General features: G+C 33.7%; 1 protein-coding gene across 10 annotated transcripts in view; it reads left to right on the top strand.

Moving 5' to 3' along the window:
- Positions 1–1088: 1088 nt before the first annotated feature.
- LOC149571787 (protein NUCLEAR FUSION DEFECTIVE 4-like) overlaps positions 1089–26919 on the top strand; it is a 147851-nt gene continuing 122020 nt past the window's right edge. For 2 of the 10 annotated variants that reach the window (XM_089813206.1, XM_089813205.1), the window contains exon 1: positions 1165–2175. In XM_089813206.1, coding sequence (XP_089669332.1) covers positions 1462–2175 — 714 coding nt within the window. In that variant the 5' untranslated portion in view covers positions 1165–1461. Of the gene's footprint in view, positions 2176–2472; positions 3014–26919 lie in introns of those variants that run through there. The other 8 variants (XM_089813198.1, XM_089813202.1, XM_089813203.1 and 5 more) reach the window with 8 other exon arrangements.

Below are 26919 nucleotides of genomic sequence, written 5' to 3'. Positions count from 1 at the left end.
ATACAATACTCTAGTGCTTAAAGCCATTGTTCTTGGGGGGATTTATTTTATGCACGAGGGTCAAAAAGTGGACTTTCAATTTGTCATCCAATATCTAGTTAAAGATGCTCCAAAAACCATGCGACCCTCAAAATTTGCTAACACTTATACACAAATGTCTTAATAGTCATTCAAAAATTGCTAATACTACTTGAAATACAAGTGGATGACAAATTTATTAATGAACTTTTACCTATCTTTTTTCTTGTTTTCTAAAGTGAGTAGTTAAGAAATTAAGTGTACATGAAATATGCAGCTATTAGAACATACACTAACTAATGCTATTTACCTATTATTCCCGAAGGTACAGTTATGTTTTTCATATTAGAAACAATGAATAACAAGATATACATCTCAGGAGTGAGTGTGGATAATTTTTTATATTTTATTTTTTATTTTGATCTTATTGCTGCTTTTTTTTTTTTCTTAAGTCATTCTTTGCTTCCTCTTTATCTCTCACTTTAAATATCCATACTTCATTTGGAAATTTACATTTAGAATGGTTCTGAATGATCCTATCATCAAAATACAAAAACGAAGACCCCTCCACTTTTCATCCACAGCTGAGAAGATGCTTGCACCGTTCAGAACTTTTTTTTTTCACCTGCCAAGTATATCGATCTTTATTAAAGATGGGTGGAAAGCCATGGCTCGTTAATATGACAGACATTTCGTATTCCACGGATCCAGACTCCTTTAAATTCCGTAAGAAACACAAAATTGACCGCATACATTACTCTATACAAAATGTGAACTCTGATGTCATATTAAATCAAACTTTTCTAAGACCACCCAATTCAATTGGCTCTGTGGCTGGTTCAAATAGAGAGTTATACCCAATTCATATGGAGTCTCTAGATGGATTTCTTGCAACTCATTTGTTGATGTCAAAATCCAAAGGCAACTGTGGTGGTCATGAAAGATACATGGGTGGTTTAAATCGATAAAGTAAGTTATATGTTGTACTCACAGTAGACCCCATGACAGGAAAGCAAACAGATTCTGGTTTCAAGAACATGTTCTCAAGATCACATCAGGAGTGCCAATTATTTGTGGCCATGAAGACTTTTTTGTGTTAAGAATTGAAACAACACACGATTGAAATACACCGTACAAAGTGGGAAAGGAGAGATTAGCCCTACCAAGATAATTGAATAATATTTACTAATTAAATTAAAAACCATGCAAGAATTGTTTTGCACTTCTAACATGCATTTGAAACAGGGGACCAATGATGCAGGGGCCTGCTGTTTCCTTAAAAATACCCAACAATCTTCCTACAAACTATAAAAAATGCTCTTCTTCTAACAAAAGTAGGCATTCTCCTTATTGTTTCTCCAATTGAACAAAGCATATAGAAGCTAGCTACAGAAAAGGTTTGTCCTCGATATTGCTTTCTGAGTTACCAAGAACAGGGTTTGAATGGGGTATTATGATTCAGTTCAGAACAGATGGATGGTTCTGGTAGCTTGCATGTGGGTAGAATGTTTTGCAGGAGCATCAAATGGATTCAGCATATATTCTGAGGCCATCAAGATCAGATTTGGGTACAACCAGCAGGAGCTAGAAACAATTTCTGCCTACAGCAGCTTGGGGATATTTGGGGGCATAATTGGAGGTCTGCTAACCAGGAGCCTCCCTCCATGGATTGTTCTCTTCATTGGGGTTCTCCACAATTTGGCAGGGAACATGGTGTTATGGCTGTTTGTATCTGGGAGAATAGCAGTCACTCCATTGTGGGTCATGGGCTTATTTACCCTAATTGCCATGATCGGACTCTTCTACTTCAACACGGTCTCAATGGTGATCTCTGTAAGTAATTTTCCATATAACAGAGGATTGGTTGTGGGTTTGATAAAGGGATGCTTCGGCCTAAGCACCGCCATTATTTCTACAGTATGGAAAGTACTGTTTCCAGATTCAGATGGGTCTTCTTATTTGTTAGTGGCGGCCATTGTTCCATCTGCGGTGATCTTTCTGGTCATGCCAATTGTGAGGAAATATGAACCGGAAAATTGTGAAAATGGGTCTTCGAGAACATTGCAAAACCTGGCTCTGGCGTCTGTTCCCATGGTGTTTTTGGCAGTGTTTTTCATGGCTGCCCCTTTCTGGAATGGAAATGGAAACTCTTCCCAGGTCAGAAATTTCCTTGTTTATTATTATGTTATTTTTCTTTCTTATTACATTATAAGCAACGTTTTTAGAAATTCCATTGTTTATTATCATGCTATTTTTATTATTATTAGTAATGATAGCAGGAACTCATGTTTTCACTTGCCTTCACCAATTAATTTTGAAAACTAAAATTATCAAATTTCTAAAGTTTAGAAATATGTTTATTCTGTTTTATTTTAAAATTAATTTTGAGTCACTAATTTCTTTTTTTTTTTGTTGGATGATCTTAACTTTGCTGGGGTTATATTACTTTTTCAGCACAAAAATTTTAATAATAAAGTTTCTGGAAATTTGTAGAAAGCTTCGGCCAACTCTGACATTTAATCGATGATGCACATTGTAAGCTTAGTGATGCACATTGTAAGCTCACAATCTGTGTAGATAAAAAGCCTCCACAATTTATAATCTGGGGCGGTGGTCTTGATTTAGGAAACACATACGTTGGATTGCTTTCATCCAGAGCCATTAACCAGCAAAATTGGTAGGAAAGCTATAGCTGTTGGCATGCTTCCTTCCATTGCAATCCCAATCACAAGCTTTTTTCATTCCCTCTATCAAAGAGAAAAGATGGAAGCTAATTGTCAGCTGCAGCTCCTCCTTGTCCTCATCCTAAACCCGTCTTGGAATGAATGCACACACTGTAACTCCTGTCAGCGTAGTTGGTGACAGCCATTAACTCATCTTTATCTTATCAATTTAATGTTCAATGATGTGATTAAACAAAGATCAACAAACTATCTGTTTCAATAATAATTATTAGTTATGAAATAATAAAAAACTTAAAAATTATTTTTATTAATTGATTTTTTCTTTACTTTTATCATGAAAACCCGTTACTTATTGATTTGCAATTGACACTTCTTGTCTTCCCTTTCCAAGAATATCTAAGGCTTCCAAAATTCGAATTATTCTATTGTCTTATTTGGCTTCTAACTCGCTCGATTTTCTCTCTAACTTTTTATATCTGCTTCTGATACTTTGTTTTTGTTGATAGCTTCAATTTTTTGTATGTTTCAATATTGTGTTGAATGTATTTATCTTGTGCTCTTTCATAATGATGTGTTATTGTTAAAAATAGTTTATTGATACTTTTAATTATTTTTTCTAATCTTAACAAATATTATAAATATCTATCTATTTTTTTTAATCATTATTGTCATTTTGAATACATATCATATTAAATTATATGTATGATATGCCTTCTTTCATGAGATTTAATGCTTGATCTTGTCTCTAATATATTGTTAAGATTAGTTTTGAAGGCATTATAGTCTAGTTGGTTAAAGTTCATATTGGTGGTGCATTTTTTAAGACAATCCAAGACTAGTGATTTAGGTTGTATAATGAGGGATTATTATTATGAGTGCTTACAAATATAGAGATAAAATGCCTTTATTCAACACAATATTTTGAGTCATCTATCTAGGATTAAAATGCAACCTAGAATAAAACATAAAGCATTTGCATTTGAAAGGTGACTCCCTTCTCACAAATAATACAATTTGTCAAAAAGTGACTCCTAATTGGAAACTTCAAAAATGGATTAAGTTGATATGGGACTTAATTAGAAAATTTGATGACTTCAAAATTTTGCATGTCTTTCAAGGAGAATGAGCTAGCCAAATTGACGATGAGCTAGATTCTGACTAATTAATCATCATGAGAAGGGTGAGTGACTTGACACTCTCCCTTAAGATGGTGGAATAAGATCTCCTCATTGTAAATAGATGTGGCATGACAAGGAATATTGGAAATTGATGGTTGATGTTGAACTTTTGTAGCAAGTATACCATTAGTCATGTGATAGTAAAGGGAGGACAATATCTTGTACTACATTGCCATTCTCTTATCACTAATAATGCAATAAGTCATGCATTAACCCCTTAATTGGAAATCCCAAAGGGGAGTGGATTTGGTTTGCAAGTATTTCAAATTACCGCATGTTTTATGCAGGGGGTTTGAGTTGGTTGATTATCTACCCAAATTGGTGGTAGGATAAACTAGTTTGGTGATAGCGTGCATGGTAATAGTAATAATTTAGAGTCTCAAGATCTTACGTTTTATTTATACACAGTTATGAGAAGGATTGAAGTGATGGGGGTTCTTAGGTATTGATCAAGGGTATGGATTTTTTAGAAGAGATTATGTGAATGGTTTGGCAAGACATGTTCAAAGGGATCCCTTTTTCATATCTTTCATGGCAAGAAGTAAGTCACTTTTATTGGAATTTGATAGTGAGGGGAGGGAGACAATGATGGATACACTTCCATGACCATTATGCAAGAAACATCAAATATCTTTTATAGGGGAGGTGTTTGGTAAGAGCCTAAAAGGCATTTTAAAGACTAAAGATGACCTCAAAATACACATAGTCAAGGTAGTTTTAGGAGAGGAGATTTTAAAAGTTTGATCACTTACATAAGGTAAACACAGATGTCTCAACCATATTCCTATCCATAATGTTGGATGCTGGGGAAATAAAGGCCATATAAAGTTGACATGTACTAAAATTATTTGAAGTTTCTATTTGGCTAAGATGGATGATGTTTTGAAGAATATTAGCCCAGAAATGGGAATTTCCCTTCCACAAGACTATTGTAATCAAGCACTAGGGAAAGGAGGGAGTCAAATGCCCATTGATTCACTCTCTAGAGTCCCCTCTCATTCCCATAAGCAAGATGGTGGTAATTGTTGACCCTAAAGGAAATCTAGTATTGTCAGTTAGTGCAAAAAACTTAGTCATTTACTAGGAAGAGTTATTTAGTGAACACTGTGATCGAGTGATTCTATATAGGTCAAGTAATGCTATGTAAAGAAGATGTATATACTTAAGTTATTACCAAACAGTAGTTACTTTTGAGCAATTCAAGTGTCATTGAGTACTCTAGTGGTTGTCGAGTTGTTTAGGAGACAACATAAACAGAGTGATACAGAGGCCAAGCAATTCAGTGAAGGACAAATAAAATAGTTGAAGCTAAGCATAGTTGAAGCTGAGGGACAACATGAAGAACCAATTTGCGTCAATCATTAGTAAGCTATTAGTTCAAAGTAACACAATTTTGTATAAATATTTTGAATGACACAAACATTGAAAGCTCAATTTTATATAGAGAGGGTGAGAGGTATGAGAATTGGGTCTTGGTGCATTGTCTTCCTTTGTTACTTAGCCAAGTATAGTGGCTTGTACCTTTGAGTTTAGAAGTTATATGTTTTTCCAATCTTTGTATCTCCATTTTGTTTATAGAGCTATTTTGGGGTTTCTCATACCACATGCTAACAGGTTAGCCATTTTTCTATGCAATTTATCATGTGGGTAGCTTTCTAGTTTGGTATGAATTGCATAAGATTACACAAATAGTTGTAAAATATTTTTTAATATCAATATAACAGGTGCACCCCTATGTTGATGTTAACTTATAAAAAAGAAATTATATTTATAATTGAATTACTTAATATAATTATTATTTCAATTTTATTGAAAATAAAACTACTAAAAATTATCAAAACTAGTTTTTATTTTACCAAAAAATAATATTATAAGTTTGTTAAAATTTGAAAATTAATGATTAAGAATAAATAATAATTTTTTTATTGGTAAGAGGTTGAAGCTAAGATTAATTATTTTTGTGTGTTGTATTTTATTATTATTATTATTTATTAAGCTCGAGTAAGCTCAAACCCAAGACCTCTTAGATAAGAGACTCACAATTTACCATTGTGTTGTAGACAAGTGCTTGAGAACAAATAATAATTATTAACTATATATAATCTACTTTTATATGAAGTTGCCCAAATAAATAAATAAACAAATAATTTAAAAAAAATCTGATTTCAAATTATTTTAATTTTTTTTTAGAACTTATCCATGTTTCAAATCTTATTCACATTGATGATTTTATTCCATACCAATATAAATCTATTTCAAATCTATAGCAAAAATTACACTTTTATGTCATTTAAATTAGTATTACAAATGAAATGATTTTTTTATTTTTTTATTTTCCTTATTTGAGATATCAAAATGCATGTAAAACAATGTCATTGAAATATAATTTGGGAAAATTTTAAGTAAGATTTATTATCAAAATATTATTATATAGCATATCAAAGAAGATTGATAAAAATATTAAAATTAAATATTTTATGTGGTCAATTTCTTATAAATTGCTTAAATAAATAAAATATTACTTAATTAATCACTTTCAATAGTTCTTTATCAATTATCTTCTTTTTTGTCCCTAAAGTCAATTAATTAGATAAACTAATTAATTGACCTTAACTCCTAATCTCTCTAGCCAATTAATTAAATAATGTATGATTAATAAAATAGATTTTTAAGAAAATATTATTTCAAATTTCTAGAACTTGTCCACATTTATAATCTTATTTTCATTCTCATAAGTCTATTTCAAATCTATAGAAGAAAGTGACATTTATATATTTAAACTTGTAATGCATACAACTAATTTCTTTTATTTCTTTTATTTTGGATGCCATGATGCATGTAAAGCAAATAAAGTCATAAAATCTAAGATAACATTTATTATTATTAGGATATTGTAATATATCTCACCAAAAAAGGATTCCTTGGTTGAGAATATATTGTCAGATATTTAGTAAATAATTATATAATTATAAAATTATTTATAAAAATCATAAAACTTAGACATGTTCTATAGTCAATTTTTATAGATTAACTAAATAAATTATTACGTAGTTGATTATTTTCATTGTTTCTTCAACTATTTTTCTATTTCTCTTTAAAGTCAGTTAATTAAACCTAACTAATTAATCCTTGCTTCGCAATTTTTTAACCAATCAAATAATTATTATATATTATCAATTGATTAGAATACTCAATTCCTTCTTAATATTTTCCTCAAATTTACTAATCAACACTGTTACTCATTAAAAATAATACTTTATCCTTTTAATGTCAACCACACAATTTAAAAGCAAGGATCAAAATCTTGACTATCCATTTTCTTACATGTTTACTCATCCTACTCCTTGCTTATAAATGTGTGAGCATGTTAACCAAAAGCATCTCCGACCTCAACCTCATCCCTTGATTTTGACTTTATATGAAGATATGACAAGAAAATGAGTTGTTGTTTTTCAAATCTAGTTTCAAAAATAATATTAATTTTTTTTAATTTAATTTTTTTATATGAACAGAGTCATATGTTAAGCATATGGAAAAGTGTTCATTTTTTCTTATTAAAACATAATAAATTTTTGTAACACCCCACCAAGGAACCCAAAAGAAATTAACCTATTATATCACTAAGTCTGCTAAACAATTTTTTTCTTTAAAGTTTAAAACAACAAGAGATAAATAGTGGAAGCAATAACTCACATACGTATATAAGAAATACATTAACAATTGCATCTCTCAAGGGTTCCATGACAATGAATCACATACATAAATTTTATTAAGATTAAATATGAATAATAATCAAAGACCACATTATATAATAACCATAAGTACAAAATCAAATGAAACAATATCCAAGTACATAAGATGCCACATGGCATAAGTAAAATGCATAATCATCCTCTGTACAAGTCATAGGGTGTGAAATGCTAAAAGAGTATACATCATGATAAGATACACATCTCATAAAATCTCACAAATCAAAGTACAATAAATTAGAATACGACCATAGAACATAATCACAAGATCAAAAGAATAGAACAACTGCACAAGTACATCTAGCAACACCATTCAGTTGTTGGAATCTCATTGGTATAAGAAACACTACCAACTAACCTTGTGGAACCTAAATGGATCACTTCCACTGTGTTGAGGAGACAATCTCAAGTCCCAAACAGATAACAATCTAAAAGTCATAATAAGAATGTAGGTCAAGGAATCTTGATGGCAATATATCTTAAAGGATGCCAAGTACATAAGTAACATCTAATCCTAGAGGCAACAAAGACACATAGGAAACCTACTAAGTAAGTGGGCAAGTGTCATCGCATGAGCCAACTCTAAGGTTATCCAGGCAACCTCTCTAGACTCCATCCCCCTAGTGACTTTATGTGGTATCTATATCCTTTATTATAGATAAAGCATACTAACAATGCAAGGTCACAACTGAGCATCCTCTTTGTTGGTGTAAATACGTATTTACAATTTACACTTACTTAAGTTTACTTAGGTTAATGCATTATTTTATTATTTTATTTTGTGAAACACTTAGGAGTTTGAGCACCTTTTTGAGTTGTCATATTGACAACATAGAAGTACACAATTCTATTTCAGCACATGGTGTCTACAACATTAGAGTTTGCATCATTCACTGAGTTGTTATGTAGACAACACAATTATTCACACTCATTTTTAGCACATGTTGTCTACAACAAGAATTTGCGTATTACACCTTTGTAGGCTTATCCTTTCATCATCGCACTTACTTTCATGCTTAATGGAGGATAAGCCATATCTAGTGGATATGTGCCTAGTTCTATGACTCATCATGTAGCTAATTCCAAGGCATTCTAGATGCATCTTAGAGGCCTTTATATACAAGCACTCCTAGTGTACTCTTAATGCACATTGAATGAATATATCATCATTTTGATCATACTCTCTCTTTCTAGTCTACAGTTGTGCTTGTGTTTGAGTTCTTAGTTCTTGGTTGAATTTTTCCCAAAGGAAAATTCTTACATGGTATTAGAGCTTGGAGGTTTTCTCATTACATAGTTGTTCAAGACCATTGTTGTTTCAAAACCTCAGCCCAAATCTAGAGTACTGTAAAAATTGAGAGCATCTAGAGCCAGATCTGACCTTGCTAGTGCATCTAGAATGTTGACTTGGTGAAAATCAACTATAAATTCGGCTATCCTAGGCCAAAGTCGATTGTGAGGCCAATTTTTTTTGCAAATCGGCACTTGGAGGCCCCAATTTTCATTTGGGTATGGTCGTTTGAAAATTTATTTGAATTATTTTTTGGGTCTAACATTTATTCTTTGCAATTATTTTGACAGTATTATTTCAAAAAAAAATTGCCCTTCGAGCAGCCAATAGAAAAATTTTATTGCAGGTACTGGGCTATCAAATCTCAGCCCTATGTAGAGGAATATTTTGTTGCATTTGTTATAGGATGAATATTCCATATTTTTTGTCAAGTTCAGGCCAAAACGCAGCGGGCATCGCAGTTGTACTACACAATTTTTGGCAATTATATTCTACTGGCTACAAGAGCCCCTCCACTGGTGGCCGCATAACACCACTGATGGCAACTCATTTCCTTTCATCTATGGCAGCCTACTCTTAAAGAGTGCAATGATTTATTTAGCCACCAATGTGGGACTTTTAAACAAATTTTGGCAACTCAGAAACTATTACTGCCGACATCTACTTAGTAATTCTAGGGACAACACACATGTTTTGACCCACACATTTGCAAAGCCCGAAACTGCTATTGATTTTCCTAATCGCACATTGGATTTTTTTGGTTAGTGGTATCAAACTTTCCTGGTGTGCAGTGAAGTGACACACAGGATCACCACAAACTTTTTCGTTGCTGCTGCACCAAACTCTCCACCAGTGTAAGGTGGACACATGTCTTCCTTTTACTTTGCCACATGTCCTCCAGTCTACAATTGCCATGTGGCTCTGATTTAGACTATCCTCTGTTCGAGAGTGAGGCCATGCAGAACAATCACTACCTGCCATATGGAAAACAATAGCGCCCACATCAGTCGCCTACAAGTTGATTTTGTACCTAACTCGACAGACATGTGGAATTGTACATCACCATGTAGGATGCCACCTAAGTGGCTATATAGCCACGTGGTCACACATCATCTATGACACATAAGTTCCATACAATTGAATGTCAAACTTTAGCCATATGTCTATATAGTACAGACATCACAACTAACTGCCACATCAACCTGGAGCACTAATTTTTTTGCTGACATCATCATTTTACGAGAAAAAATTTGATGGCCGTTTGATCGTCATTCCCAGGCTATTTTGCACTATCGGAATGACCATTTGACTATCAAATTTAAATACACAGTTTTCCTACCAGACCCTTCTCTAGATTTCTTTTTGATTTGGTAGCCTGACTTTGCGAGGCCATAACTTGATCATCTGGACTCCAATTTAGGTGTGATTTTTTAAAAAAATGGGTAGAATTTCTTGAGCTTTCTAGTGGTGGTGTTCTTTTCTAGTTTTGGTGCAAGAATTTTTCAAAATTGCATTTTTTAGCGATTATACTTGCTTAATCTTGCATTTTGCAAATTTAAATGCTCCATATAGGTTCATCTGATCACCTTTTTAGGTTCTATTTTTTTGAAAGTGCATATTTTTTTGTCTACTTTCCAGATCTGAAGTCAAATTCTAGGGTTGTGTGGACGAAACTCTCACTTGTAGAACTAGGGATTTTTCTGCATTGTAAAGCTTTGATTACTTTTAGAATTGTTGTACATCTAAGCTACAATGCTTAGTGATAGATTTGGGCCTCAAAAAGCAGTTGTAAAAGAAAAATTAGAAAGTCCACTTTGTTTATTTTGACAAGTGGCCCATTGTACACGCACTACTTATAAAGTGTCAAAATAATTTTTTTTTGGGGGGTCTTTTGATTGAGTGAAAAGTGGGGGTGTGTACTATGTTCTTGTGTCTCTCTTTTATGCTCTTTTCATTTTTTGCATCATGGGTTCATTTAAATGTCCACCTCTAACTTCACACAATTATTCTACATGGAAAGATATTGGGTGGAGTAGATTAATGGAAAAGGGTTACAATCTTTATGTTGATGGTACAATTACCAAATATACTAATGTTAAGAACTCATTGAATGGAAAGAACAAGACCAACAGGCTTTAAGAATTATTAGGAGTTGTGTACATAGAGATCTCTTCTTCCACATTGCCAGTTTCACGGAATCTAAACCTGCTTGGGACAAACTTGAATCATTGTATGGTAAGGTGGATGAAGAAAAGGGATTTCAGATTGAGGATGATCTACTTCTCTTGGATATGAAGAACTTTGACAGAATTCAAGATTACATCAACAAAGCCAATGAGTATAGGGCACTACTTAAATATTGTGGAAATCTCATGAAGGATGACAAGTTGATTCATCACATCCTAAAGAGGCTACCTTTAGAGTATGCTTCCTTTGTTTTGAGTTTTAAATCTCACAGATCGACCATGGGAACTGCTTACTAGAAGCCTACATTTGATGCATTTAGAGAGATGTTGATTGTTGAACAATCTCACTTGATAGATTTAGGACTTCTCAAGTCATCAAAGACAAAAGCCTTGGTGGCTACTAATGACCACCAATCAAGTCAAGGAGTGAAAAGAAACAACAACAAGAAATAGTGGAAGTAGAAAACACAATCTGAGACACAACAATCCTCCTCACAACAAGACAATTCTTCTTCCAACAAGAAGGGAAGTAATGACAAGAAGGAAAAAAAATTTTGTGCATATTTCAAAAAGCCAAATCATGACGAGCATCATTGCAAGACTAAAAGAATCTATGAGTTAGAAAACCTACTCAAGAAGAACAAGATTCAAGTGCTAGGTACTTCCAAGGATTCAACTCCAACCTCTTCAAAGGGAAAAGGGAAAGCACTTATGGAAAATTCAAGTTCTTCTTCAAAATGGATACTTGACTCAAGTGCCTCTTACCATATGGGTTCTTCAAAGGGAGACTTTTCTTCATTAAAGTAGTTAAAGGTACCCCACATCTTTGTGGGAGATGATACCAAAATGGAAGTTGAAGGAAAAGGACATGCAAAAATGGACAATGGGGAATTCAAAAATGTTATCTAAATTCTAAACCTTAGCTCCAATCTCCCATCAATTTACCAAATCACTCACCTTGGAGATGGTCATAAAGTTGAGTTCCTTCCAAATACAGTGATGGTGCATAGTCTTAAAGATGATTCATTGGCTGCAGTGGGGAAAGTTAATGATGACAAGAGGCTTTATTCCTTTTCTGACTTTATGCCTAAGTCTCCTTCACAAGTCTCCTTTTGACTCACTCATCTTCACAAACCACATTATGGCATGAGTAGTTTGGTCATCTTGCCTTCCACTCTCTTCAACAACTTTGCTCAAAACACATGGTCAAAGGTCTACCTAACATTAACTTTCTAAGGGAGACTATTCATCATGTTCAGTGGATATGCATCTCAAAGAGAAGTATCATAAAGGAAACTCTTCAAGAGCTCCAGTTGTTCTTCAGTTGGTTCACATGGTTTTGGTAGGACCCTTTGCAGTGACTTTAGTCAGCCAAGGCTACTACATCCTTACTTTTGTTGATGACTTTTCACAATTCACATGGGTCTACCTCCTTCATCACAAGAATGAAGTGGTTGATAAGCTTCAAGCCTTTAAGAGTCATGTTGAACACAAATCAAGGAAAGCCATCAAGGTTCTATGGGTGGACAATGGGAACATATACATGGATAAAAGACTCAAAATTTTTCAAACATGAGGGAATTGATCTTTAGAATCCACCAGCATTCAGTCTACACAAGATAGATGTTGTATCTAAGAGGATTAGGACTCTCAAGACCATGGCAAGTTGCATGATAAAAATCAAGTTTCTTGATCCTACATTTGAAGTTGAAGTCATTGGCAGTGCCATTCACATACTTAATCGATCTCCTCATCTAACCTTAGATGGAAAGACTCCTTTTGAGGCATGGTGCGACAGAAAAATAGTTGTGAGTCACTTCAGAGTCTTTGGTTGTCCAACATGGGAAAACCTATCTTCCAGGGGATGCAAGGCACTAGCACCTAGGCCTTGTACTTTCATAGGATATGAAGACAATGCAAAGGCTTATAGACTTATGGATCTAGAAACTTATGAGATTTTTGTGGAGAAGGATGTTCACTTTGAGAAAAGTTCACCCAACTTATCCTCTACTCCTCTCCACACTTCATACATAGTGGAAACTGATAGTGACACTAGCGATAGTGCTTCAACAGATTCAGACATGTGTGGTTCTATCAACAATTATAGTGAGAGGTGACATCATCAATATAGTCCACATGCTTATATTACCATAGTGAAAGGTCCAACCCAACATGAGACATCTTGTCTTCTAGTTCCAACTTCAATTGATGACTACATGGAAAACATTGTAGGTTTGTTCATGGAGTCACACATTGCAGACTTAGGAGATAGCCTTGAGGACTTACGTCTTCTCTTTGATGAAGATGATCCTTCTACAATTTTTGCGAGGGCTCACTCTGACCCTCATATCCATTCTCTACATGATCAATCTTTACAAGTTGGCATGATTGTGGATCCTTATGAATAGTAATTGTCGGAGGTCTCTTTGTTAGTTGAGGAGACATATGGTTCATTGGACCAGGTTCAACAGACATCCTTGCTAGATCTACATTCATTTTTTTCAGCACAGTTGGAAGGGGCGAACATCAACATCAACACATGGATACTTGAGTAGGTTTTAGGACCACCATACATCTTCAGGATTGTACCTTTTTCATTGTTCCTTCCAAAGGGGGGGAACATCATTCTACATTCTTGGACCAACTTCTTCCTTGGAGTGGCTTTCACTGATAGGCATTCTTCATTTGGGGGGTGGGAGGATTACCTTGTCTCTCTTCCCCTTCTTTCTTATGGGGGGGACTTTTTCTTCTTATGAGGTTCTTGTTCTTCTCATTCTTCACTTTTGTATATATTGGATGTATGCCGTAATGGGGGGGTCTTGATCACTATGTCCATCCATGCATCCTTTTTCATCTCTCTTTTTGAGGGAGGGTTTTTCCCATGAGGTTTTCACTATTTCTCCACTTTATGAGAGATTGCATTTCATTATGTACATGGGTACCTAACATGGCCTAGTAGCTAGAACCCATCTTGCATTTCATCCTAGTTTTCATAAGTTTAAGGGCATTCCCCTAAGTTGCACTTAAGGGGGGGTGTTGGTGTAAATATGTATTTACTATTACACTTACTTAAGTTTACTTAAAATGCATTATTTTATTATTTTTCATTATTTCATTATTTTATTTTGTAAGACACTTAGGAGTTTGCACACCTTTTTGAGTTGTCATGTTGACAACACAGAAGTATGCAACTCTATTTTAGCACATGATGTTTACAACACTAAAGTTTGCATCATTCATTGAGTTTCCATGTAGGCAAGACAATTATTCACACTCCTTTTTAACACATCTTGTCTACAATACTGATTTGTGTGTTACACCCTTGTAGGCTTATCCTCTCATCATCGCACTTACTTCTGTGCTTAAGCGAGGATAACCCATAGCTGGTGGACACATGCCTAGTTGTATGACTTATCATGTAGCTAATTCCAAGGCATTATAGTTGCATCTTAGAGGCCTTTATATATCGGCACTCCTAGTGTACTCTTAATGCATATTAAATGAATATATCGTCATTCTGATCATACTTTCTCTTTCTAGTCTACAATTGTGCTTATGTTTGAGTTCTTAGTTCTTAGATGAATTTTTCTCTAAGGCAAATTCTTACACTCTCTACTCCCATCTTAGCCTATAATAGCACACGAGGCATGGAAGAGGTAATACACTAACTCTTTTCAATTCATTTAAACCCCATTAATGAAATACTTTCACTTATTAATACAACTTATAGTGGATTACCTAGGCAACCTCTATAGGGCTCTGACCTCCATTGTAGGCCACTTCCCAACATACACAAAGATAACTTACCCTAAGCTCACAAAATAAAATATCATAAAATCACAATGTCTACATCAATCTTATAAAAGCATCTAGAACTCACAATAAATAGTTGATCAATCACTCCAAAGGTTGCATCACAAAATCACAACATTACATAACAATATCACAAACATATCATTTCCCAAGCCTTTGGTGAACATACATAACTAGTTGAAACTAGGTTTATCCCAAACCCCATCATGAAACATAACATCTCATCAAGTAATTAAAACAAGTGTAGTTATTTGGCCATTCTATTTTTCTATAGTAATTCTGGAAAGTTTCAATTTGAGTAAAAAATAAATGAGCTTTCATTAAAATCTCATAAACATCTATTTACAATAAATACCCCAGTTTTCTATTCAAAGTTTTCCAGTTGGATAGTAGTTTCAAATTAATTTGATTAAAATAAAAGTTCCATGGACATATCTTATCCGTTTATGTTTTCCAAATAAGCTATGTGTTTATTATGGTCTAATGATAGTACACATGGTAAGTCAAATAGTTTATTAAAAACATTTCACTAGACTTCCATTTAACAATGTCTATAGAGATTCGATGACAATTAACAATATTAATAGTATTTCATAATATCTAAATACACTAATATAATTTATTTTAATACTTGAAGTTATGTTCAGTAATCACTAATCAATACATATAAACTTAAATCTTTATTTAAAAAATTAAATTGAAAATAATAAAATAACCCCTTTCTTTTAATTATTTATGCATTTATATTAATATATATTTTATTTTATTTTTAAAGAATTTCAAATTATTTTTTAACTTTTAAAATGACATTTAATTTTATTTTAACAAACCTAATAAAGGGTTGGCTGGCCATGGTAGCCTTGGCTTGCTACAACAGTGTTGGCTTATTGCAGCAGTGCTTAGCGTTGCCCGTGGCAACACATGTATTGCTTGTGATAGCTTAAGTGTTGCACGTAATAGCCTGCTGTGTGATGGAGGTAAGGAGGGTGGGGGGTCATGACCCCTGCCATTTTTTAATATTAATTTTTCTTTTATATTATATATTAAAATTTATTTTACATATAAAAATATATAAAACACCCAATTTAATATCTATATTTTTTGAAAAACTTACAGGTAGAGTCTAGTATGGAAATTTTTTCCAGCAATTCTATATATATATATATATATAACAAGAGAAATTGGCTCTAAAATCCAAATTGCAATTTCTAATCAAACCCTAGTTTTCTCTCCTCTTAATTATCTAGATTTTCCAGATGGCTGTTTGATATCAGCGCAATCAAGATTTCAACAAGTGTTTTCAGATTTTTTTTCAAATTTCATGGATATGAAATAATTCAAGAACTTCAGAGATCTGACACAAACAATCTTTCTTTCTAGGCATGAAGGAGGAAGAGGATTTTTGAGTGAATTCCCAAAGAGATTGTACAAATTCCTACATCAATCTAATGCTAACAAATTTGATGAAGCCTTGTGCACACCAATTCCCTGTCTCCAAAGCCCACAAGAAAATTCTCTTGCCAAAGCTCTGGTTGCTCATCCAAACTTTTTTGTGGAGAAATTAGCTCTAATTTCCTAATAAATAATTTTCTCCTCTTAGAGTTTTAGTTTTAAAAACATTCAAAAGCCTTTTCTTTTATTATTTTAGTTTATTTAATTCTTTGTGCACCTTTTTTTTAATTAGAATCAAGTTTATTTAAATTATACCCAATTTGTTTTTATTAGATAATAAGATATATTTAGAAAATATATTTATTAATTTAACTAATAATAATATTTAAAGTTCACTATTATAATAAAAAATCTAAAATTATCATTATTAAATTAAATAAATATAATTACACCAAATTTGGTCTTTAATTGAATCTTTAAATTTATTTCTTCTATTTAATTAATTTCCCAGCTAATTGAATATAGTTAAAATTTGATTTTTTAAAATAACTTTTTGTTTAATTAAATCATTTAATATATCTTTATTTGATTTAATTATAACTAAAAATCACAATAGACCTACAAACTAAGAAAGGAAAACTAATCTAAAAGAAAAAGTATGAATTCAAACTTCAAGGTCAAAAATCTTGAATTCACATCACTTAACAAATTCTAAAAGATAGTTAACTCAGATACTTATCTTGTATTTTATGAAAATTGGCTTAGGTATAGATTTGGACTTGAGAACTATATCCCCTCTTTACCATTGAGATACTGCAATGGGGAACACTCATCTTGGTAATTCAAGGAAGTTGATGCCTAGTAGCTGCAATTTGCATAAAAGAAGAACATATGCATATGCACACACACACACACAAATATATATATATATAAACTAAATAGGCAATAGTGGGGAGTGGTACATTGTGTAGACCCTGACTAGTAGGTGACTACGACTCCCTCTTTCAACCAAATCATAAACGTCAAACATAAAGTAAAACATATATGTACACCACACACATCCAAGTATGGGGTAAGTAACCATAAAACCATAGATAAATCATCCATCTAACTATCATCATGAAACAACTGAAATCACCATATGAAACATGGAAAGCATCATCATCAAAAGAATAAACATGAACACATGGAATAACCAAGTATCAATTAGCCCATCAAATATATAATCTACGCATGAAATAACATCAATCAAACTAGGTAAGCAAGTACCACTAAACCATAACACATAACTATAAAAGCTGGCCTAAAAGAATTTGACAATATAACATGAAAAGTAAACTAGGGATAGGCATTACATCCTTAGTGTATACCCCAACTCTTTTTTCTACAAACAATATCTTTGTGTTGAACTAAAACATTTCTTTATCTAATTTTCTATGACCATTTTATTCATCTCAATATTACTATTCATCCTCCTAATATATAGCCTTCTTCATACCCTTTTGACAATGAAGAGATGGAATCAAGAATATGGTGAAAGAGTTCTAAGAGTTCATTATCATTTTCTTTTTGTAATATTCCTTATTGTATGTGTGAATAAGGTTGTATCCTAATTTAGTGTGGACCTATTCATGACAAGTTAACTTAGGTCTTAGGTTCCTTTCTAGAAGTTACTTATTAATGGGGTCATGTGTTAGTTTGCGGTGACTGACTAGGGAAGTACTATACACTCTCCATAATTCCTAGATGGGACTTGGGGCCGACATGTTGTAATTAGAAAAAACACAAAACATCGACCTTGAACCCTACCAAGGAATTATAGAAAAAGAATTTTGGGGCTATTTTATTAGATATTTTTCTATGGGTCAACATCTTGTACTTATTCTAGCCCTAAATTTGTAAGTAGCAAAATTTTTCTATAAAATAGCTTAGGGTTAGGGATTTCAAAGTATGATGAGATTGTAACTTCTTGTGAAAATATTCAGTTGTAAGGGATTATGGATTGTAATTAGGTTGTAATCACTAGATAATAAAAATATTGGACTCATTATTTGGTGGACGTAGCCTAAGGATTGGATGAATCATATTAAATCTTTATGTCTTGTGTTCTTTTTTATGTGCATCATTATTTTCTAATATTAGATATATTTGCATGTAATTGTTAATTTTGTCTCGTTAATATTAACACCATGTATATCATTCACCTTTTTTTATTGTATAAGTGTTGGAATTCTTTAGAATAATTGAGGGGGGGAGTGTGAATTAGTTATCCAAGGTCCATATGTATAAATAACACTTTTTACAACTTAGTGAACCCATATCCATAAAACATTTTCATCATGCATGCATCCATTAGACCGTACAATTACTTAAACTTTTAGGTTACTGTCGAATCAACTTTGTAGAAATATAAACACGAAACATAATAGATTCAATAACACATTTGACACAATGATTTAATGTGGAAACCTAATTTGGAAAAAACCACCAGTAACATGCTACTCATTCTTACTTTTCTAAGTGATGCTCTATGAAAAGCCAACCATGTTAAAGGTTATAATGCACACTATTAAATGTGACTTGGTAAAGGATTTTAATCACCCTATTAGGAGTGAGCCTTGTTAAAAGAATTTAGATCAATGACTTGAATTTCACTTGGTTAAAGGATTTACAAATGACTATTAGGTCAACCTTAATCCAAAAGATTTACTCTAGACTGGTATAATGATAGAAAGTAACAGTAAGGCTTGATCTGATAACAACTTACAACACACTTGTAGATTGTAGATCTTTGTTTGTGTCCTCAAGTCTTTTTGGCTTTTGTACACTTCTTCTTTGATAGCTTGTTCACCCTTCAAGCATCCATACCCTTAAGCCTTCTTGCTTTGCTTGCTAATGAAAACTCTTCTCTTAGGTAATTGAATGAAGCAATACCCTTAACTCCTTGTCTTCCTTAGGTTCTCGCACATGAAAACCTTTTCTTTTGACCAAACATCTCTAAAAATAGAAAACTAAGATTTTTTTTCATTCATCCTCCATCATCCATTTTAGGGTGAGGTTGGATTAGGTAGGAGTCAATTAATCTACCCACCATTTCATTTTATTCCCTTTTAGAAACTTTTCCTTCAATCCTCTTTGAATTCCCCTAAAAATGGTTCATCTTGAATTCTATGCCACTAGCTCATCAAGCTTATCTTCCACACAGTTCATACAATCCAAGAAATCAAACTTGTCAACTTAGATTCATCAAATTCATGATCTTTCTCATAATGCTGACACTCGGCATTAACTTGCTTCTGATGCTTGACACATACTATGTTGCTCAACATCCACTATCAAAACACTCAGCATGAACTAAAGTTTATTTGTGCTTGACATCAACTAAACTTTACTCAACTTACACTGTAGCACTCAGCTTACTTTGAAATTGAATTTTTTCAGCTCCAACTACTTTTTTGCTTGGCTTACACTAACTTTGCTTGGCACCTACTGTGTAGATTATTAAGCTTGGTAGACATACTTCATTTAACTTGTCCTTATGAACTTAATTAGTGTATCCATCCTTTACAACCGTAAGTAGATTATCAGTGCACTATAATATCACTATCTTAAATAGTCCTTGTACTCCTTTTCATATCATAAGTCGACCTTTCCTCTAGGTGCTATTGTTACCTCATTTTATCAAATCCTATTCATCAATCAAACAAATGATAGTACTTAAATCATCTAAGAAATTATCTTACCAACAAGTAGTAGGTTTAACATCAGTGACAAAACAATGATTGAAATACATATTCATACTTGTATCAATTTATTTTCAACAATTTCCCTCTTTGGCATTGATAGAAAACCAAACTAACAAAACTTAATCAGTATAACCAAAAAAGTACCAAAAAAGAAACTAATTCCTTGTATTGAAATCTCTCCCTCCATCAACAACTTTTCATCTTTTGAATAAATTACACAATTATGTTCTGATCAACAAACAATCAATAAACTCATCCTTATGACTCCCTCTCGATCACTTCTTATATCTCCCTCAATATTATCTCTCTCTTACTAGGTAGATGTAATCAATAGGTACACTATCTCCCTCTGAGTAGATATGCCATGCTTCTTCTATCTGTATTTTCTATCTCCCTTTATGTCTCTCATTCTTGATTTCTTCCTTGTCCTTTCATTATTTTTCCTAAATTTCTCCTTGGATGACAACAATACTTCCCTCATTAATCAGGATATCTCCATTTCTTTTTCTTTCTCCCTCTTTAACAACAATGCTAAAAACTTGTCATCTTAATATGCAAGTAAGAACATTTTTCAGTTTCTTCCTATGTCATCTAGCTTGTGACTAATTTGTAACTCTAGCTTTGTGATACTTTAGGTAGCTCCTAAAATACTATCTATTGCATCAATGTGTAACATATGTCAATCAACTTATTTGATGCAGGGAACTTTTCATGCTTCTTAGATAACCTTTGATAGGGGTATCACCCCTAGTTTACCTCTTAGATACTCATGAACATTCTTAGGTAATTCTTTTGTGAAGATATTAGCTATTTGCTCTTTTGTGTTAACATATTTCATCTTCACCTCTTTATCTTGAACTAACTCTCTCAAGTAATGATACTTGATTGCAATGTGCTTAGTCTTTGTATGCATCACTTGATTCTTTGATATATTTATAGCACTTGTATTATCATAATAAAGTATCATAGGTTCAATGATTTTCTCCTTTATACCTTTGAGTAGTTGTTTGAAACATACAATGTTTGTAAAATTTACTGCAGCAACAACATATTTAGCTTCAGTAGTAGATTGAGAGATATAGTATTGTTTCTTGCTAGTCCATGTAACCAACCTTTTGCCTAAGAAAAATGCTCCTACACTGGTGCTATTTCTGTTATCAATATTTCTAGCCTAATTGACATTAGTGTAGGCTCTCAATTCAAATCTCTCATTTTTCTTATAGTATTGACTATAGTCTTCTGTTTCTTTCAGATATCTTATTATTCTCTTAACAATCATCAAATGATTCTTCCTAGGATTAGTAGAGAATCTTACAACTATCCCTAAAGATAATGCAATATCTGGTCTATTGTCTACTACATATTGTAATTTGTCAATCATAGACCTATATAATGTTTGATTCGCCTCAACTGAATCATCATTCTTTGACAATTTATGGCCTGTCACCATAGGTGTGCTTACTAGCTTTGAATCTTCCATTCTAAAAGTTTTTAGCATGTCCTTTACATACTTTGTTTGAGTGATGTATATACCATATTTCATCTGATGTACTTGCAAACCGACAAAGAACTTGATCTCTCCAAACATAGACATCTCAGATTCTTTCTCCATTTCATTTTCAAAAGATTGACATAAAGTATTTTGAACTCAAAAATATCATCAACAAAAATTTTAGATAGTAAAATACATTTGCCTTTCTCTGTCTTCAAGTATAGATTGTTGTTATCATCAGTCCTCTCAAATCCAATCTTCACAAGATATTTATGAAGTCTTTCATATCATTCTCTTGGTTCTTTCTTCAAACTATATAAATCTTTGTGCAGCCTATATACCATATTTTTGTTGTTAGCATCAACAATCCTTCTCGCTATTCAATATAAACCTCTTCCTCTAATATACCATCCAGAAATGTAGACTTCACATCCATTTGATAAACTTTGAAATCTTTGTGTGCAGGATAAGAAAGAAAAGTTCTTATTTTGTCCAATCTTGCAACAGGAGAAAATTTTTATTCATAGTCTATCCCTTCTTCTTGTGCATATCTTTTACAAACTAATCTTGTCTTGTTCCTTATGAATTCACCATTTTCATCTAATTTGTTTCTATATACCCACTTGGTGCCAATCACATTTTTATCTTTTGGTATAGGAACTAGAGTCCACGTGTTATTTTTCTCAATTTTTTAAATCTCTTCTTTCATGGCTTTACTCTAGTCCACATCTTCTAAGGCATCTTTCACTATTTTAGGTTGTTGCATGCTATCAAAACATCATGCTAAGTAGGATGATGTTTGTTGACATAGTTAGACAATATTGTTCTGTCTCTATTTTTCTCATTTGGTCTCTCAATTTTTGAATCACTATGTATATCTTTGTCAGGTAGTTCAACATTTCTTTCATGTACACTAATCTTAGAATTAGAATGTGCCTCAACTTCATTTTGTAACTCAAAACTTGACTGTAGCTCAGTTCTTGAATGCAGCTCAACATCCATAGCATGTGACTAAATGGTCACCAAAACTTTCTATTGATTTGCAACTTGATTTACAACATCTTCATTAGTAAGCATACTTTCATAAAATTATACAAATAATTTGTATTATTTTGGTTCCTTCATAGTGTTAGCCTCATGTATTTTTGTATATTCATCAAATTTTACATTTTCACTTTCCACAACTTTGTTAGTGTTAGTATTTGAACACTTATAATTTTTACTTTTTGTATCTAATTTACCATTTCTGAAATCTTTAAGAATATAACACTTGGTTCTAAATACCTTAAAATATTTTACATTGGGTGAGTATCCATACTATAGTTCAAAAGGGGTTGAATGAATGCAATTCTTGACTTGTACATGGATTAAGGTATATATAGCTATACTTACTACTTCTCTCTAGTATTTCAATGCAATATTTTTCTCCATCATGAGTGTCCTACCATAGTGCATTATAGATCTATTCTTTCTTTCAAAAATTCCATTTTGTGGAGGGGTCTTAGGGGAAAATTTTTGTCTTTTGATTCCTCTTTCATTACAAAACATATCAAACTCATTTGATGTAAATTCCTCTCCTCTGTCAGATCTTAAACATTTCAGACTTTTATTTATTTCCTTCTCAACTCTTGCTGAGTACCACTTAAACATTTGGAAAACATCATATTTCTATTTCAGAAACATAACTATCATCATTCTAGAATAATCATCAACATATAGCATAATGTACTTATCTCCTTTAGGATATAATGGCCTCAAACCTCTCCAACCTAGCAGTTGGTGCTAGTGCTGGAGTTGTTGCTACATGCGAAAATGACCCTGTCAAGCAAATGCCTATGCAAATTTGCACCCAAAGTATTTCAAGAGGTGATTCCTCTCTTGACCTAGTTTTGAATATTTTCACTTTTGAGTCTGCTTGTTAATGGCTAAAAACTCAAACCCTTATTGGGTATTTTGTGGGTCACACTCCATCTTAAAGCACACTACATGAATGGGTCACCAAGGCTTGGTCCCCCCAAGGGGTTTGTCTTGAAGGGATTCAAAGCCTCACTAAGGGATTTTTTTGTTTCATTTTGGTAACCCCTCCCAAGTTAAGATTTTTTTTATCCATGGGCCATTGACAGTTCACTCGTCTCTACTTATTTTTCAAATATGGTCTCAAGACTTTTGCATCTTGGATGACCACAAACTTAGGGTTCTAGTTTTGGTAGAGTTCCCTGGGCTACCCATTCCTTGCTGGACTTTCCTCCCAAAAATTGCCCTAACTATGGGAAAAGATATTTGTGTGGAATTGGACAAATTTTTCAATGCCCACCCTCAGTAAAGGATTTGTGTTGAGGTTGACCTCTCTAAGGACCTTAAAGTGTCCATGGAAATTCAAATTAGTGCTACTATCTTTACCCAAAAGGTGCTTTACTTGAATCTCTTGAATAATTGCTTTCGCTATCAATCTGAGAGCCATAAGATAAAGGATTGTCCTCTTCTTGAGCACAATCCCTCTTCAGTCTAGGAAACCAAGATGGCTTTGACTGTTAAAAGAGATGAATGGACAAAGGTTGTCAAGAAAGGCAAGGGCACTGCTAAGACAAGCCTCATTTCTCAAGAACCCTGCCATCTCAGCTCCAGTGCAACTCCTCTTGTGTCCACAACATGTGAGGTTCCCATGGTTGTGCTACTACCTATTTCAAACTCTCTATCACAGGGGACAAAATAGTTAGAGGTCCAAGCTGCTTGGGTTTGTGTGCCTCAATTAGCTTCTATGATTTCTTCTCCATCTCTCTGTCAATCTCATAGCCCTGAAGGCTAGAATGTAGTTTCTATCATTGGGGATAAATAAAGAGCCATCATTTTGGGTGACCCCTCATTTGAATCCTTCGCTTTCTTGCATAACAACATTTCCTTGCTTGGGGATGAGGAGAATATGCAAGCTAGTTTATAATGAATTTTTTCTCATGGAATGTGTAGGGGCTAACAGACCTCCCTAGAAAATATTCTATTCATAATACCAAGCGTAGGCTTGGAAATATCGATGTTCTATGCCTGCAAGAAGTCAAAGTCTCTAGGTTTCTTCTCAACTTAGCCTGTCATGTGATATGGCTGGATGGCGTTAGTTTTGCTTCTCAACATGCAACTGGTCAAGGTGGTGTAGTCACTCTCCTCTCCCCTTGACTTTTTATTTTATTTTAATTTCCTATGGTTTTGACCCCATGCAAAGAGTTGTTTGGATTTTTCTATCTTTTCAAAATCATTCTTTTGGCATTGTCAATGTCTATGCCCCTAATGATGTGATTGAGCACTCACACTTGTAGAAGTGGGTAGTTGATTATTTTCCACCTATTGCTTGGATATTCTATAGATATTTCAATATGGTTGAGTTGGCTATTGATAAAGTGGGCCTTCTACTTTTTTCATGGTCAGCTAGAGAGTGAGAAGCCTAGTTTTACATGTGGAACAAGCTAGGTCTTTTTGATCCCAATGTTCATTGTCATTGGACTAATGGCATCTGGTACACTTGGTCCAAATTTCAAAAGGGATCTAAAAGGTTTCTTAAAAGGCTGGATTGTGCTATCATTTCTACCTAGTCATTTTTTCCTTTTCTCACACAAGTCTGCTACCTATCACTCCACTCCTTGATGTGACTCTTTCTGACCATTTTCCCATTCACTTCTCCATTAGTTGGCATTCTGCCCCTCCTCTTAATTGTAAAACTCATTTTTACCTTAATACTTTAGTGTTGTCACACCTACCCACCACCTCTCATATTTTACTAACTTGGAATCTTGAGCCTAGATCCCATTCCCCCTTTGGGTGGATTCAATGGTGGAATGACACCATAACTTGTACTATGACGTTTCTTTGTTTATGGGAGATAGTTCACCACTTATTGCAAGAGATCTTATGAGGCCACTACTATAGATCTTTGTACAACCACTGAATCTCTAGCCATGAATTTTTTTGACATAGATCTCTAGATTTGGCTTGCCAACCTTCACCATTAGAAGTAGGTTATAGACAATTATACTACCCAAGCATCTCAACTCAAGGCTCACCTTCACTAGTTGGAGGTTGGAGATCAAGCTTTCAAAGAATTTTTTAATGTATTGAGGGCTTGCCATTCTATAGTGGGGATCAAACACATTTGGGAGGGTCAACACTACTTCTATTAGCTTCCTGACATTCTCCAAGCTTTCGTTCACCACTATGAAAAAGTTTTCATAGTGCAGGGCCCTATGAAAGCTCAGATTCAAGCCTTGTAGGCTTGTTTGGATGTCACTCCTAAAAGACTCACTCTAGAACAATTTGCATTCTATGAGTAGAAGCTCACTTTAATAGTCCTCAAGGAAGCTATCTTCTCCATGGTGGATGATAAGTCCCCTAGTTGTGATGGTTTCCCTTGTGAATTTTACAAAGCCTTTTGGGAGGATATTGGACCAAACTTGCATAAAGTTTACCTTGAAGCGTACAATTCCTACTCTTCAGGAAATATTATTAATATGGGGAATATCAAATCCATACATAAGGTAGGTGACCTTGAAGATATATGCAATTGGAGGCCCATCACTTTGTTGAATGTCTCTTACAAGATCATTGCCAAGGCTTTCTCTCTTAAAATTCATCATCTTCTTTCTCAGATTATTCACCCTAAACAAATGGGTTTTATCAAATCCCATTATATCTTGAACAATATAATTTATGTGTGGGAAGGGATAGAATGGGATTGACATTCCAAGCAATAGGCCATCTTTCTCAAGATTGATTTTGCCAAAGCTTGTGACCAGATTGATTGACCTTTCATCCTTGCAATGCTTCAAGTGCTTGGATTTAGCTCTACTTTTTTGCAGTCATTCTAGATGCTTTTTGGAGATGCGTCTACTTGCATCTCCATTAATGGCCACCACTCTCAAGCCTTTGGGCTTTATCATTCAATTTGACAAGGCTACCCACTAGCACCCTCTTTATATGTGTTGGTAACCAAAGGTTTTGAGTACTTGCTCACAAATGCCATCTCACAAGGGAGGGTCCATAGTATTTCCCTTCTGGACTGCCTTGATCAACTTGTGAATGGCCATTTCATAGATGACTCCTTCCTCACTCTCATTAAGGATGAAGAGAATGTTGCCTCTACTTTGCAATGTCTTGACACCTTCTATCTTGCTTAAGGGTCTACTATTCAGTAGCACAAAACCCTCTGCTATAGGCAGTCTTCCCTTCCTCTTCTTGCTTGGCTTGGGCAATATCAATGAAAATGGGTTCAGCATGGTGAAGTTTTTCATTTTCTAGACATGTCTTTTTCCTTCCAAGCGTCCACCATTGAGCTCTAGAATGTGATTCTTGCAAGAACAAAGAAGAAGTTGGAGTATTAGATCACCA

The sequence above is a fragment of the Cupressus sempervirens genome, chromosome 2 (genome assembly GCF_028749045.1).
Source record: "Cupressus sempervirens isolate cs-2001-9-10 chromosome 2, ASM2874904v1, whole genome shotgun sequence".
In the NCBI taxonomy this organism is placed as follows: Eukaryota; Viridiplantae; Streptophyta; class Pinopsida; order Cupressales; family Cupressaceae; genus Cupressus; species Cupressus sempervirens.
Note: the sequence above shows the minus strand (reverse complement) of the source record. Positions and strands in the feature narration are given on the sequence as shown.